Source organism: Schistocerca cancellata, chromosome 7 (assembly GCF_023864275.1).
Source record: "Schistocerca cancellata isolate TAMUIC-IGC-003103 chromosome 7, iqSchCanc2.1, whole genome shotgun sequence".
Taxonomy (NCBI): domain Eukaryota; kingdom Metazoa; phylum Arthropoda; class Insecta; order Orthoptera; family Acrididae; genus Schistocerca; species Schistocerca cancellata.
This window is the reverse complement of record NC_064632.1, coordinates 492,401,099-492,415,438: the sequence shown is the minus strand read 5'-3', so window position 1 is coordinate 492,415,438 and position 14,340 is coordinate 492,401,099. Positions and strand designations below refer to the sequence as shown.

Sequence of the window (14,340 nt, the reverse complement as noted above, 5' to 3'; positions counted from 1 at the left end):
ATTTTTCCAGGCGGCTGTCAGCAGCATCGAAATACGTGGAGAAATGCATGGTAAACACTGTGCTGCCTTACAACATATTTATTATTAAGAACTGTTTTCGATCATTGATCGTATTCACAGTGAAAAAATATTGTGACAACTTCACATGTCATATATGCTATTTAACCAGAAAAGATGCCACAGCTGACTTGCAAACGTCAGAAAAAGATACTTCACCCAGTAATAACGGCTTAAGCAAACAGGAAACATGAAACCATGTGATAGTGCCCGGATTCATTGGTCAGGTACAGCTACATCCAGTAGATTAACAAACGACTGCCAACCTGTTGGATGTTGCTGGGCCTGAGTAATGGTGCTGGGCACTTATTGCTGCCGCATGGTTTCATTTTTCAATGTTTTCTGTTTGCTTAAGCCGGTATTATGCCATGAAGTATCTTTCCTGTTATTTGCAAGTCCGCTATGGCACCTTTTCTGGTTAAATAGCATGCATGACGTGTGAAGTTGTCGCAATATATTTTCGTAGTGAAGATGATCAATGATAGAAACTGGTTGTGAATAAATATATTGTAGGACAGCACAGTGCTTACCACGCACTCCTCCAAGTTGTAAATGTAGATTCATATTCCTTCAGTTTATCTACTTCGTAAGTCTGTGGGCTTTCGTAGCCCTTATCACTGATGATAAAATTGTGATCTTTAGGCAATTCAAAGTTCTGCAACGCGTGACGCTTCCATATCTCTTTTGGGTTTTAGTTCAGGATTCCAGAGGTTAACTGGGTGATTGCTCACCGTCAAAGAACAGTGTCTCGTTAAGTCGTAAATGGACATTTCGCCCGCTTTTACAGAGCAATAGGGTTACTGGATGAAAATTTCTTACTGCTGTTGGTGGGCAACACAAGGCAGAAGCCTTATTCCTACCCACAGCGAACGTCCGTGTCAGCCTCCGCACTGCAGAAGTACATGAAGTGACGTGTGGCCGTGAGAAAGTTTATATCGGTGAAACCAGAAGGCCAGTAAAAGAACGCCTAAAGGAATACGAGCGCCACGCATACATAAAAGGTAAAATCGGTGGTGACGGAACGCCAACAGGAATGTTACCAGGTAATGGATTTTGAGAAGATAAGTGTGCTACGCAGAGAAAGTAATATTTATGCAAAGAAGGTCGATGAAGCCGTCTAAATTCCTAAGAATAAACACAGTTTCAATTGAAACGACGGCTACAGGCTTCTGTATTTATGGCTACACGCTATTGCGGAAGTAAATATCTAACCATGGCAAGCGGCGAACGTAAACAGCTACTAGGAAACAACCGAAGAGATACGAGAACAATAACATTTTTTATTCCTCTTGCCGGCATCTGTTACAGTGTTTACCAATGACGACGAACCACCAATAACAGCTTGATAATTGTTACGCGGTAATTTCTTCTCCGAAAATGCGAGAGAAAATATCCTATAAGTGAGCGCGACACTGTCTTTTGATAGTATTCCGCCAGTTCTGACATCAGTAGAATCCCGACGAATATCCCAGCTTAGGGTCATAAATGTCTAACAGTGAAAAACTTTGAAGACGGATATGACGCGGCCTAATAACACAGCTGATATTTTCATCTATCTTATATGTCTTTCCCAGGATCCTACGTTTTCTGGACCCTAAATTGATCTACCCCCTTCGCGGCGTGTACCAACTGTTCTACTGTTCTGTAGATGATTCCTGTTACTAAATTACCAATATGACTTATCAAACATATCATAAATTTAGATAATGTCTTGGGAGATAAAATCAGCAATCAGTGGTTTTGTAACAGATTTATTATGCGTCCTCGTAGAATTAATTTCTTAAAGTGACCAGTTTCGGTTCTGTATGAACCATCCGCAGATTTGTCGACTACAGAACAGTAACTAATCACCAAATACCTAACGATAATTATATAATGCAACCATACCACGGTCTAATCAAACATCAAATATACCAGAAGGTACCTCATTGCGTCGGTTACAAGAGCAACTCACCCAAACATGGCAAAATTTACATCCTACGTCACATAATGATACAGTGATTTGGAAGACTTCGTGTAAACAGTACAGTTTGGCCGCTGCATGTCACGAAAACACCGCCACAGAGAGAACAAATTGTGAGCACAACAGGTTGCATTTTGTTATTGTGGGCCATGGAAAAGTCTTAGGTCAATGAGGGATCTTGAAATCTAGGTGAAGACAGAATAACAGTATGTTTTGTTCTAATGATTGACATAAGTCGCAGTAAAATTAACAGAGGACAAAGTTCTTTAAAACTCAAACCAAATGACAGATGTGCTAAAAAGTGGGGAGGTGCTAAAAAGTGTAGATGACTCAAGATTTTACCAAACCACTATTTTTAATGTGAAATGGCATGCAAAATTTGCTGATAGTTGTGCGGGTAACTCTCTCAGCAGATACAATCAGGTAGGTTCTAGTGCGTTCGAGGTTCGATTAAACCTTGCTATGATAACATTTTTTTTTCCTTTTTTTTAGAGTATTTGCTTATTAGTTGGTTTACTGTTGTCTACAGCTTTGAAACAAAACTGGACTTTTTTAAATTAATTCACTCGAGACCAATAATAAATCTGAGTTATGAAAATCATGATCTGTGATACTGGCACTTGTCAACACCTTCCTTCTAGAATTTCTTCAGTTATACAGAGCAAGACAGTGTAATTACACTGAATAGCCAAATAAACTGGTCACCTGCCTAATATCGTGTAGGAGCACCGCGAGTACACAGAAGGGCGAAAAACACAACGTGGCATGGACTCGATTAACGTCTGAAGCAGTGATGGACGGAACTGACACTATGAATCCTGCAGGGATTCCATAAATCCGTGAGACTAAGGGGGGGTTGGATATCTCTTCTGAACACCACGTAGGAAGGCATCCCAGATATGCTCAATTATGTTCATGTCGGGGAAATTTCGTGGCCAGCGAAGTGTTTAAACTCAGAAGAGTGTTCCAGGAGCCACTCTGAAGCAATTCTGGATGTGTGTGGTGTCGCGTTGTCCTGCTGGAATTGTCTATGTCCGTCGGAATGCACAATGGACATAAATGGATGCAGGAGATTACACAGGATGCTTACGTACGTGTGACCTGTCAGAGTCGTATCTAGACGTATCACAGGTCCCATATCACTCCAGCTACACACACTCCACAACATTACAAAGCCTCCACCAGTTTGATAAGTCCCCTGCTGACATGTAGGGTCCACGGAGTCATGAAGTTGTTTCCGTTCCCGTACACATCCATCTGCTCGATATAATTTGAAACGAGACTCGTCCAACCAGTCGACATGTTCCCAATCATCAACAGTGCAATGTCGGTGTTGACGGGCCCAGAGGAGGCAAGAAAGGTTTATGTCGTGCACTCATTAAGGGTACACGAGTGGGCCTTTGTCTCCGAAAGGCCGTATCGATGATGCTACGTTGAATGGTTTGCACGCTGACAGTTGTTGATGGCCCAGCTTTGAAATCTGCCGCAATTTGCGGTATGGTTTCACTTTTGTGGCGTTGAACAATTCTCTTCAGTCGTCGTTGGCCCCGTTCTTGCAGGACCCTTATCCGGCCGTAGCTATGTCGGAGATCTCATGTTTTACGAGATTCCTGGTATTCGCGGTACACCCGTGAAATGGTCGTACGAGAAAATCCCCACTTCATCGCTGTCTCGGAGATGTTGTGTCTCATCGGTTGTGCGCCGACTATAACGCTACGTTCAAACTCACTTAAATATTGATAACCTGTCACTGATGCAGCAGTGCCGGCCGGAGTGGCCGAGTGCTTCTAGGCGCTACAGTGTGTAACCGCGCGACTGCTACGGTCGCAGGTTCGAATCCTGCCTCGGGCATTGATGTGTGTGATGTCCTTAGGTTAGTTACTAGTTACTAGTAGTAGTTCTAAGTTCTGGGGGACTGATGACCTCAGAAGCTAAGTTCCATAGTGCTCAGAGCCATTTCAACCATTTGAAGCAGCAGTAGCCGATCTAACAACTGCGCCACACACTTGACTTACAAAGGCGTTGCCGAACCGAGAGCCGTATTCTGCCTGTTTACGTATCTCTGTACGCGTGACTGTATCGGTTCTTTGGCATTTCAGTGCATACAGGGTGAGTCACCTAACGTTACCGCTGGATATATTTCGTAAACCACATCAAATACTGAAGAACCGATTCCACAGACCGAACGTGAGGAGAGGGGCTAGTGTAATTGGTTAATACAAACCATATAAAAATGCACGGAAGTATGTTTTTTAACACAAACCTACGTTTTCTTAAATGGAACGCCGTTAGTTTTGTTAGCACATCTGAACATATAAACAAATACGTAATCAGTGCCGTTTGTTGCATTGTAAAATATTACTTACATCCGGAGATATTGTAACGAAAAGTTGATGCTTGAGTACCACTCCTCCGCTGTTCGATCGTGTGTATCGTAGAGCACCGAATTACGTAGGGATCCAAAGGGAACGGTGATGGACCTTAGGTGCAGAAGAGACTGGACCAGCACATTACGTCCACATGCTAACACCTTTTTATTGGTCTTTTTCACTGACGCACATGTACATTACCATGAGGGGTGAGGTACACGTACACACGTGGTTTCCTTTTTCAGTTACGGAGTAGAATAGAGTGTGTCCCGACAAGTCAGGGCAATAGATGTTCAATGTGGTGGCCATCATTTGCTGTACATAATTGGAATCTCTGGCGTAATGAATGTCGTACACGCCGCAGTACATCTGGTGTAATGCATTACTGGTCCGTGGACAATCCTCGCTGGCTCAGCCAGGTAGAGCGACAGCGACCGTGGACTGTAAATGTATGGTGCGGAATCATTGGCGACCATCTTATTGGTCCTCACTTCATTGTAGGGGCACAAAATGCTGCAACATACATCGCGTTTCTACAGAATTATCTGCCAACGTTGCTCGAAAATGTCCCACTGGAAACTCGTCGACGTCTGTGGTATCAGCATGATGGTGCACCTGCACATTCCGCAATTAACACTAGGCTGATCCTTGACAGGATGTTCGACGGGCGTTTCATAGGACGTGGAGGACGCATAAATTGGCCAGCCCGTTCTCCTGATCTTACACCTCTGGACTTCTTTCTGTGGGGTACGTTAAAGGAGAATGTGTACCGTGATGTGCCTACAACCCCAGAGGATATGAAACAACGTATTGTGGCAGCCGGGGGCGACATTACACAAGATGTACTGCGGCGTGTACGACATTCATTACGCCAGAGATTGCAATTGTTTGCAGCAAATGATGGCCACCACATTGAACATCTATTGGCCTGACATGTCGGGACACACTCTATTCCACTTCGTAATTGAAAACGGAAACCACGTGTGTACGTGTAGCTCACCCCTCATGGTAATGTACATGTGCGTCAGTGAAAAAGACCAATAGAAGGTGTTAGCATGTGGACGTAATGTGCTCTTCCAGTCTCTTCTGTACCTAAGGTCCATCACCGTTCCCTTTGGATCCCTACGTAATACGGTGCTCTCCGATACACACGATCGAACAGCGGAGGAGTGGTACTCAAGCGTCAACTTTAGGTTACAATATCTCCGGATGTAATTAACATTTTACAATGCAACAAACGGCACTGATTACGTATTTGTCTATATGTTCAGATGTGCTAACAAAACTAACGGCGTTCCATTTAAAAAAAAACGTAGGTTTGTGTTAAAAAACATACTTCCGTGCATTTTTTTATGGTTTGTATTAACCAATTACACTAGCCCTTCTCCTCACGTTCGGGCTGTGGAATCGGTTCGTCAGTATTTGATGTGGTTTACGAAATATATCCAGCGGTAACGTTAGGTGACTCACCCTGTATATGTTGTGTATATGTACGATTAGAAATGGTTCTGTTGGTGAATGTAAACGTGTTTTACGCTTAATGGTACCTGTGGCAGAGTGCTCCCTCTGGTCGATGAAGTCGATCATGGGCTCGCCGGCGAAGCCCGGCACTGCGGCCACGCAGGTGAGCGTCATGGTGCCCACGTGGGCGTCCGTCAGGTGCATCTTGAGCCTCGACGTCGACCACGACAGGTGCTCGCTGTCCGGGTCCCGGTGCTCCGTCTGCTGGTAGTGGCTCCCAGGGATCTGCACACATCAGGGTGTCACGCATTAATGTCAGGCACGTGTAGATCGACAGGGATTACATAACATTTTCGTCAGAGAGCGCCCAGTGTGGTTCGTGAAACACAGATATCTAAATGGCAATGTGCTTTACAATTACCGGAGAAACATTACATAACGCCGGACACAGTAAGCTGAAACAAATTACTCTGCTGCAAAGTCTGTCAAATGTGACGGCTGTGAAATCTCAAGATTCATGAAGCGCGCCTCTACGGAAGAAAGGGGTGGATAGAGTTGAATTAAGAGCACATCTGGCTCATTACCGTCAATAAAGTTAATTATATCATTCGAACATCACTAAATAGTATGACACACATACACTACTGGCCATTAAAACTGCGTGCAGTCCGGAACCGCGGGGCTGCTACGGTCGCAGGTTCGAATCCTGCCTCGGGCATGGATGTGTGTGATGTCCTTAGGTTAGTTAGGTTTAAGTAGTTCTAAGTTCTAGGGCACTGATGACCACAGATGTTAAGTCCCATAGTGCTCAGAGCCATTAAAACTGCTACACCAAGAAGAAATGCAGATGTTGAACAGGTATTCATTGGACAAATATATTATACCAGAACTGACATGTGATTACATTTTCACGCAATTTGGGTGCATAGATCATGAAAAAGCTTATGTGATTACCTCTGTCCGTAACAACGGCCTTGATACGCTTCGGCATTGACTCAAACTGAGCTTGGATGGAGTGTACAGGTACAGCTGCCCATGCAGCTTCAACACGATACCACAGTTCATCAAGAGTAGTGACTGGCGTATTGTGACGAGCCACTTGCTCGGCAACCATTGACCAGACGTTTTCAATTGTTGAGAGATCCGGAGAATGTGCTGGCCAGGGCAGCAGTCGAACATTTCCGAATCAAGAAAGGCCTGTACAGGACCTGCAACTTGCGGTCGTGCATTATCCTGCTGAAATGTAGGGTTTCGCATGGATCGAATGAAGGGTAGAGCCACGGGTCGTAACACATCTGAAATGTAACGTCCACTGTTCAAAGTGCCGTCAATGCGAACAAGAGGTGACCGAGACGTGTAACTAATGGCACCCCATAACATCACGCTGGGTGATACACCAGTATGGCGATGACGAATACACGCTTCCAATGTGCGTTCACCGCGATGACGCCAAACACGGATGCGAGCATCATGATGCTGTAAACATAACCTGGATTCATCCGAAAAAATGACGCTCTGCCATTCGTGCACCCAGGTTCGTCGTTGACTACGCCGAGCAGCAATGTCGCGGTACGATAAACCGCAATTGCGATAGGCTACAATCATCAAAGTCGGAAACGTGATGGTACGCATTTCTCCTCCTTACACGAGGCATCACAACAACATTTTACCAGTCAACGCCGGTCAACTGCTGTTTGTGTATGAGAAATCAGTTGGAAACTTTCCTCATCTCAGCACGTTGTAGGTGTCGCCACCGTCGCCAACGTTGTGTGCATGCTCTGAACAGCTAATCATTTGGATATCACAGCATCTTCTTCCTGTCGGTTAAATTTCGCGTCTGTAGCACGTCATCTTCGTGGTGTAGCAATATTAATGGCCAGCAGTGTAACATAACCACCCTCAGTTCTTTAGAGACTCGAACACAAGTTCTTGAAATAGCCTCAAGCATCTCATTACGTTATAAATGATTTAATGTATTAAATATTTGACGTTAGGCAAGTAAAGCCTGTATACCTGAAGAAACAGAACCTAATTATGTTGTATTGATATGTGTTGTCTGTTCTGTCGGACATGTCCAACAGATCAGACACCACTGGTGGTACAGTGGCCATAAAGTAACTACATTACGAGAAATCAAGACTTCAGCCACCTGTGGTTATTGAAATGAAACGATGGTTAAGGTTGAGAATTTATGCTGGGCCAGGGCTCAAAGTCCGATGCTCCATTTCTCTAAATGATTGCCTTAACCGTCTCGGCCATCCGGACACACTTCTCTCCAATACAAATTGTCAACCACAGCCTATCACGCGCAAGTAGCGTCCCCATCCATTAGACCCAGTGCTCTGTAGCAAATGCTAAGTCCAAATATATATTATTTTTTCAAGTTGAAGGTGGTTGTGGTGATGATCTCTGTTGGAGATCACAAATGTTAAAGACATAGTGAACAGACACTGACGAATAGCCCCTTCTACGGCCACGTATATAGAATGAACAACAACAGACTCACAAACAGGATTTTTGGTGTAGGAAATAGTTGAATTGAAAACACCAGCTGCTTTGAAGAAGTAGAAGTAGATCTGAAACAAGTAGAGATCAGTATTGAAATGATATATGTGAGAGACATACGCCGAAACGAAATTATGAACACGAAATTTGAAGTAGAAGAAAGGAAGAACACGGGCAAAATATGGACAGAGAAAAGCAAACAGGAACACAGCCAAAGAGTGAAGAGGTTCCGGGAAGAAGAAAAAAGGAATGAAACAGGAAGAAAAACAATATTTATGTAATATTCAGGTTAATCACTGTCATGGTGACAAAGATGTGTCTGAACGGCTCTGGGTGCTTTCAGTGCGGATGCACCGTATCTCCCGAATCCCTGCAGAACTTAACGAATGCTATGAGCATTGGGGCTAATGCCAGGGGCGGCACCTACGCGTGATACGTTGAGGTTCAGAATTTGGGTTGGACGGGAACAATGTACAGATGGCTGAGGAAGTTAAGGCAACCATTGTAGAGAAACAGAGCTTCCATGTTAGATGCCCGGTCAGGCAACAATTCTCAACTTTCACCATTAATTTATTTCAATGCCTCTAGCTGGCTAAAGTCCTGATTTCTCGTAATTTACTAATTACGTTAGTTTTATCTACCCACACACTGATGAAGTCAAACTCAAAATGTGTGGAAACGTTTAAAACTTAACTTTAAAATTTAAACAATGCAAAATCCAGGATGGTCTGTAACAATATTATGAAAAGGATAGTTGCTGCCCACCATTAAGCGGAGATGCTGAGTCGCAGACAGGCACAACAAAAAGAGTGTCGGAAAGTGAGCTTTCGGCTAACAAGACCTTTGTCGAAAACAGACAATATACACTCACATTCTCACGCAAACGCAACTTGCACACACATGACCACAGCCTCTGTCTTGTTGGCCGAAAGCTCACTTTCCGACACTCTTTTTGTTGTGTCTATCTGCGACTGAGCATTTCTGCTGCATGGCGAGTAGCTCTACCTTTTTCATAACGTAGCAATTTTGAAATTGGTTGGATATCGCAAAGTACTCTTATTATGAAACACTGGATAAGCGTAGTCTGTCCAATTTGAGATCCGTTTTAAGCAAAAAGGTAGGTTTTTATGTACGAATGCTTATGGCATCATATCTCCTGAACTATGAGCCGTGCACTTATATCGTTTTGTAGGTAGACTCGACAGTATATGCGAAACTATCTACAAAACGTGTTGCCAATAGAGTCAAATTAAAACATCATACCTGATGATGAAGTCTTACTGCATGAACAACGAATACGTAGTGCGTGACAAACTATTTTCAGTACGTTATTTTGAGGGGTTGTCAAAGAGAAAAAGTGTAGCAAAAGTTGACTTTATACGTAAAGTTTCTTGGAATTCTTGATATTTTTAAAGACGGGATTTATATAGCCAGGGTGATTTGCGCGCCATGAGCTGTGCTGCCTCACGATGTACACACAGCTACCTTTTCATAATTCAGTGCAGCTGACAGAGTGAGCTTGCATAGCCGGTATTTGAATACTGTGGAGTGACTAATGATTCATCAAGACAGTAATCCAAAACTGAATAAGTGTCAGCTTTCTGCTTGTAGTGTCCAGCTGACCAGTGAGGATGTTCCTTCAGTTTTGAAATTAATGATTTTAGGTACAAACAATAATTAAAACCTCAACACCAATACATAGCTCGTGAATACCTTTTTCATGGACTATCATAGTAATGTGAGAGATCATTGCGCACAATATTTAGCAATCAGCAACTGTCGAAACAGCGCTCATCAACGGAGGTATTCTGCATCTGAAACCTGAGAGCATCGAAAGATAAGTTACTTATTGCTAACATTTTGTGACTGCAACTCGACATTTCAGTCCCAGTATTCCATAATATTTATGGACTGTGATAGAATTCCGCGATTAACAACGTGATGGCGATCACACAGCGTTGCTCTATACTGTGACTCTGTAACAAGTAATTATGTGTTCAGTGCGATATATATGAAGGGCTTATTTCAGTAATGGTACAAGTCCATTACCTCCACTTTTCTGCCCATAGTGCTTATGAAATTAATTATCCAAACAAACAGAAAGAAAGGTTCGTCTCTAGCAAGGAGCGCCCGCATCTCGTGGTCATGCGGTAGCGTTCTCGCTTCCCACGCCCGGGTTCCCGGGTTCGATTCCCGGCGGGGTCAGGGATATTCTCTGCCTCGTGATGTCTGGGTGTTGTGTGCTGTCCTTAGGTTAGTTATGTATAAGTAGTTCTAAGTTCTAGGGGACTGATGACCATAGATGTTAAGTCCCATAGTGCTCAGAGCCAACCTAGCAAGGAGCCATATGCTTGAATATTTCTGTTATCTCAACTGCAGATTTTTCAGTCCTCATTTAACTTTAGGACCCTGTATCCCCATAAGAACAAAAATGGACTTGTACCACTATTGAAATAAGCTCTTCATATATATCTCTCTCTCCAATGGGTCCTCAGACTCGTTTCCTCTGTTGTTTCACGAGAAATGTGCAATTTATTACATTAAATGTGTTCGCGACTGCTAATATGAACTACCATCAGCTGTGTAATGGAATGACGACAGTGAAAATTTGTGCCGGAGCGGGACTCGAACTGGAATTTCCTGCTTATCGCGAGCGGTCGCCTTATCATTTGGCTACCCGTGCACGGCTCACGGCCAGATCAAAACCTCCATATGTCGTCAGCCATGTGTCTACACCTTGCATATCATCATATATCGTGATGTATGAATGCAGAGTCTCGCGGCGATAACATTGAGTAAAATGTTCTTGGGTTTCCAACCGCGTCAATTGCTTAAAACTACACGAGCTTTCGGCCAAGCACTCCTTGGGCATTGTCAAGTGGTATGACTGCCAGTGGGCTGTTGGTGCGCTGTTATATACGCTAGCTGCCAGCTGTGACGTCACTGGTGCCCGTGACATTGGCATATACGGGCACGTTTCGAGTCAGCGTTCAAAGTGCCCTTTTCAACCGCGCGATCGCTGGATCCTACGCAGCGCTGAGCTGTAAGCCACCGTCTCTATTCAAGGTGTTTGCGGTAAATTTCATTTCAATAGCTTCCTCTATTAAACTGTCCCAGAAGCCGCTAGTGCGAGCCACGACAGAGCGATTACAAATTATTCAAGTGGGATATTCGTCTGATCGATAACCTAGTACTCCACAAGCGAACTTCGCAGCGCTGCTGCGTTGCGGTGGTAATCAGCGTGAGCCAGGGCGGTGCTACCGCTGTTGGAGTCATGGTTATCCTTCGTGTTTTACTATCCCTGTTAATACATATTGGTAAAACAAATATTGGACTACACTGATATGTTACTGCCCTGTCAAATGGGCCCGTAAAATTGCGATTTAAAACTAATTTTGTTTCTAACTGGAAGTAAACCGGCGCTTTCCGTCGATGCTGGACGTCGGACGAAAGACGTGACGAGCCCTATTTGTTTGGGCTGACAGCACCTACACGCTACAGAAACGAAACTGCAGATATCTGCCAAAATATTAGAAACAATGCGCCTTATGACTTTTAGGAGACACCATGTATATTGTTACTAAATACAGGTAAATAATTTAAAAGGTAGTCAAAGCAGCAGGTAAAATATTAATTTCACGACAAGTAATCTTTACATTACGTTTCGGGTCCACGACTTTGAACACATTAATAAAAGTTTCACAAATTAGGAGAGCGTGACAACTATGGATCTATGGTATGACGAATTGGAAGTATAATATACGTCGGTAAAATCAGCTTCCGTGCTATCAAGTACGAGCGACCTACGGATTTCCATTTCTACCATGCGAAAGACTAATGCTGCCTCCCTAACCGCGGTGTAACCGTGACCAAGCAGTGACGGACTAGCGTAATCACTTTACCTGAACTTCATCACAACAAATTGTTTCACCAATGTAGAGTCTCCAGATCGGCATAGATCGCCACCAGACAAAGGCAATACAGTACTCCTCTCAAGGCTGAACCGGAACAGTATGCTTGTCGTCATAACAAAGAACAGAGCAGAATTAGAATGGTGAATGCTTTCTCAGTCTACGGCAGCCTCGTGGTTTCCAATCAGCGAGGGCTGGTTGGTTGCAAAGAGTTGTTCACAGTGCTTACATTCGTCAGTCGGAGCTGACAACAGGAGATAAAAGAAAAGTATTGCAAAGAAAATGGATCAATTGAAAGCACAATGTAACAGGAAAAAATGAAAGTTCCGAATGAATAGGACATTTTTAAACCGTGCAAATAAGGTGATCCCCATGACGTGATCCCTAGACATCTGATGCGAAGAATCTGAGAGACACTGTGTATCCGAAGTCGCGAGCAAGAAGTATGTTTTCGACCACCTCACACGCTTTCGGGGATAGAATAATTTATAGAGATGCAGGTAGGTCAGTTCGCCAGTAAGCATAACGACAGGCACCATGGAAGAAAGCGATAGAGTCTGATTAAAAGTTTACCAGTGAACGAGTGGTGCACGTCACATCGTTTAGCTAGTTAGGGGTGACGTTAAGAACGGATGTGAATTCGGAGTGACAAGTGAAAACTGTAGTAGAAGGCGAAGTGAATGATGGTCCTGTTGGAGGAGATCTGGAAAAGCGCAGTACATCTATGAAAATAATCAGATACAAGACATTCGTGCGACGATTTCATAAGTAGTGCCCCAGCCTTTCCAGCCTTTATAAACTAGGGTTGACAAGTGACATTTAATTTAGCGTCACGCTGTTGTTACCATGACGAATCTGTGTGGCCTGTACTCTAGCATAGGAGAGATACTCGGCGAGCCTGAATTTGATTTTTTTAAAGAAAGGTAGCATTATTCTCTCGAAACCCTTTGTGGCGGTTCATTTAACGAGGCTTTAACCTGAGGATGTCGATAAGCTCCGCACCGCTCACCCACTGAGTGAAGGGAGAATGTGAGAAAGGAGAAAACTTCGGTGGGTAATGGTCTCGTGCGAAACAATGGCAATGGTCCATATGGCGCCTCTCCGTGAGGCAGGTTCACCTACGCGCTCAGGTACAAGTGCCCAGGGAAGTCCTGACACAGTAAAGTTAACACATTTAGCACTACGCCCGTACGCTGTACCGACGCGAATGTATCCGCCGTGTGTTCTCGTATCCCGCACGTGCACAGCTTTTCCATAAGCTCAGATGTGTTTTCCTGCATGATACACCACTTCTAGCTGTAGGGTATCCGTAGTAGTACGTACTTTGTCTATTAGATGCAGGACGAGCCGATTTGCAAGTGTGCTCTTACTGAATATGTTGTAGGAACATCGGGTAGTAGCCGTCGGAACTGATGTGAAGAACAGAAAGGGCCTACTAACAAGTTTAAAAACACATAATCTGAAGCAAAATGATTTTTCTCTTTTTTTGGGTGGAAGGCAGGGGGGGTGGGGGGTGGGAGGGTGAGTCCTATTCTAGCGCTCAAATGGAAAAAATAGCACGTGATTATATTTCCTCTCCACAACACATCAGGCAACCACCACAGACATATCTGTAAGTCCAAAAGGATATTTTACTGGAACAATGATAGGTTATAACATAAACAAGAATGTTGTAAACCGTGTCAATTAGCGTTCCAGCTTCTACCTATTCGCAAGCAAACCAATTAAGTAGTGGACATACCTTTTCTTTCACGTTTTCCTAATATTTGCTGTGAATGGTTTTAGTTGGTCCAATGATATCCCTATTGAAATTTATTAAAAAAAATGTTGGCGTGGTATGGTAGCTGCAGAACAAGACATTCGATCATTAGAACCAACACCAACCACTATATAGAAACCTGGACAGGAATTTCGGCTTCAATTTCCAGAAAAGGTGCCACGCCCTGCCAAAAAAGGTGCCACGTGCTACTGTAAAGTTTGCTCTGACAACGAGAAGAAAGAGGCTTACAAGCGGATAAGAAAATACAGCAGATGGTGGTACAATGACTGCAATGATGAGCTTTAAGAACCTCAA

General features: G+C 43.7%; 1 protein-coding gene across 1 annotated transcript in view; it reads right to left on the bottom strand.

Moving 5' to 3' along the window:
- LOC126092448 (uncharacterized) overlaps positions 1-14,340 on the bottom strand; it is a 642,436-nt gene that overhangs the window by 25,870 nt on the left and 602,226 nt on the right. Inside the window, exon 5 of the mRNA XM_049908050.1 lies at positions 5,937-6,135. Coding sequence (XP_049764007.1) covers positions 5,937-6,135 — 199 coding nt within the window. The remainder of the gene's footprint in view (positions 1-5,936; positions 6,136-14,340) is intronic.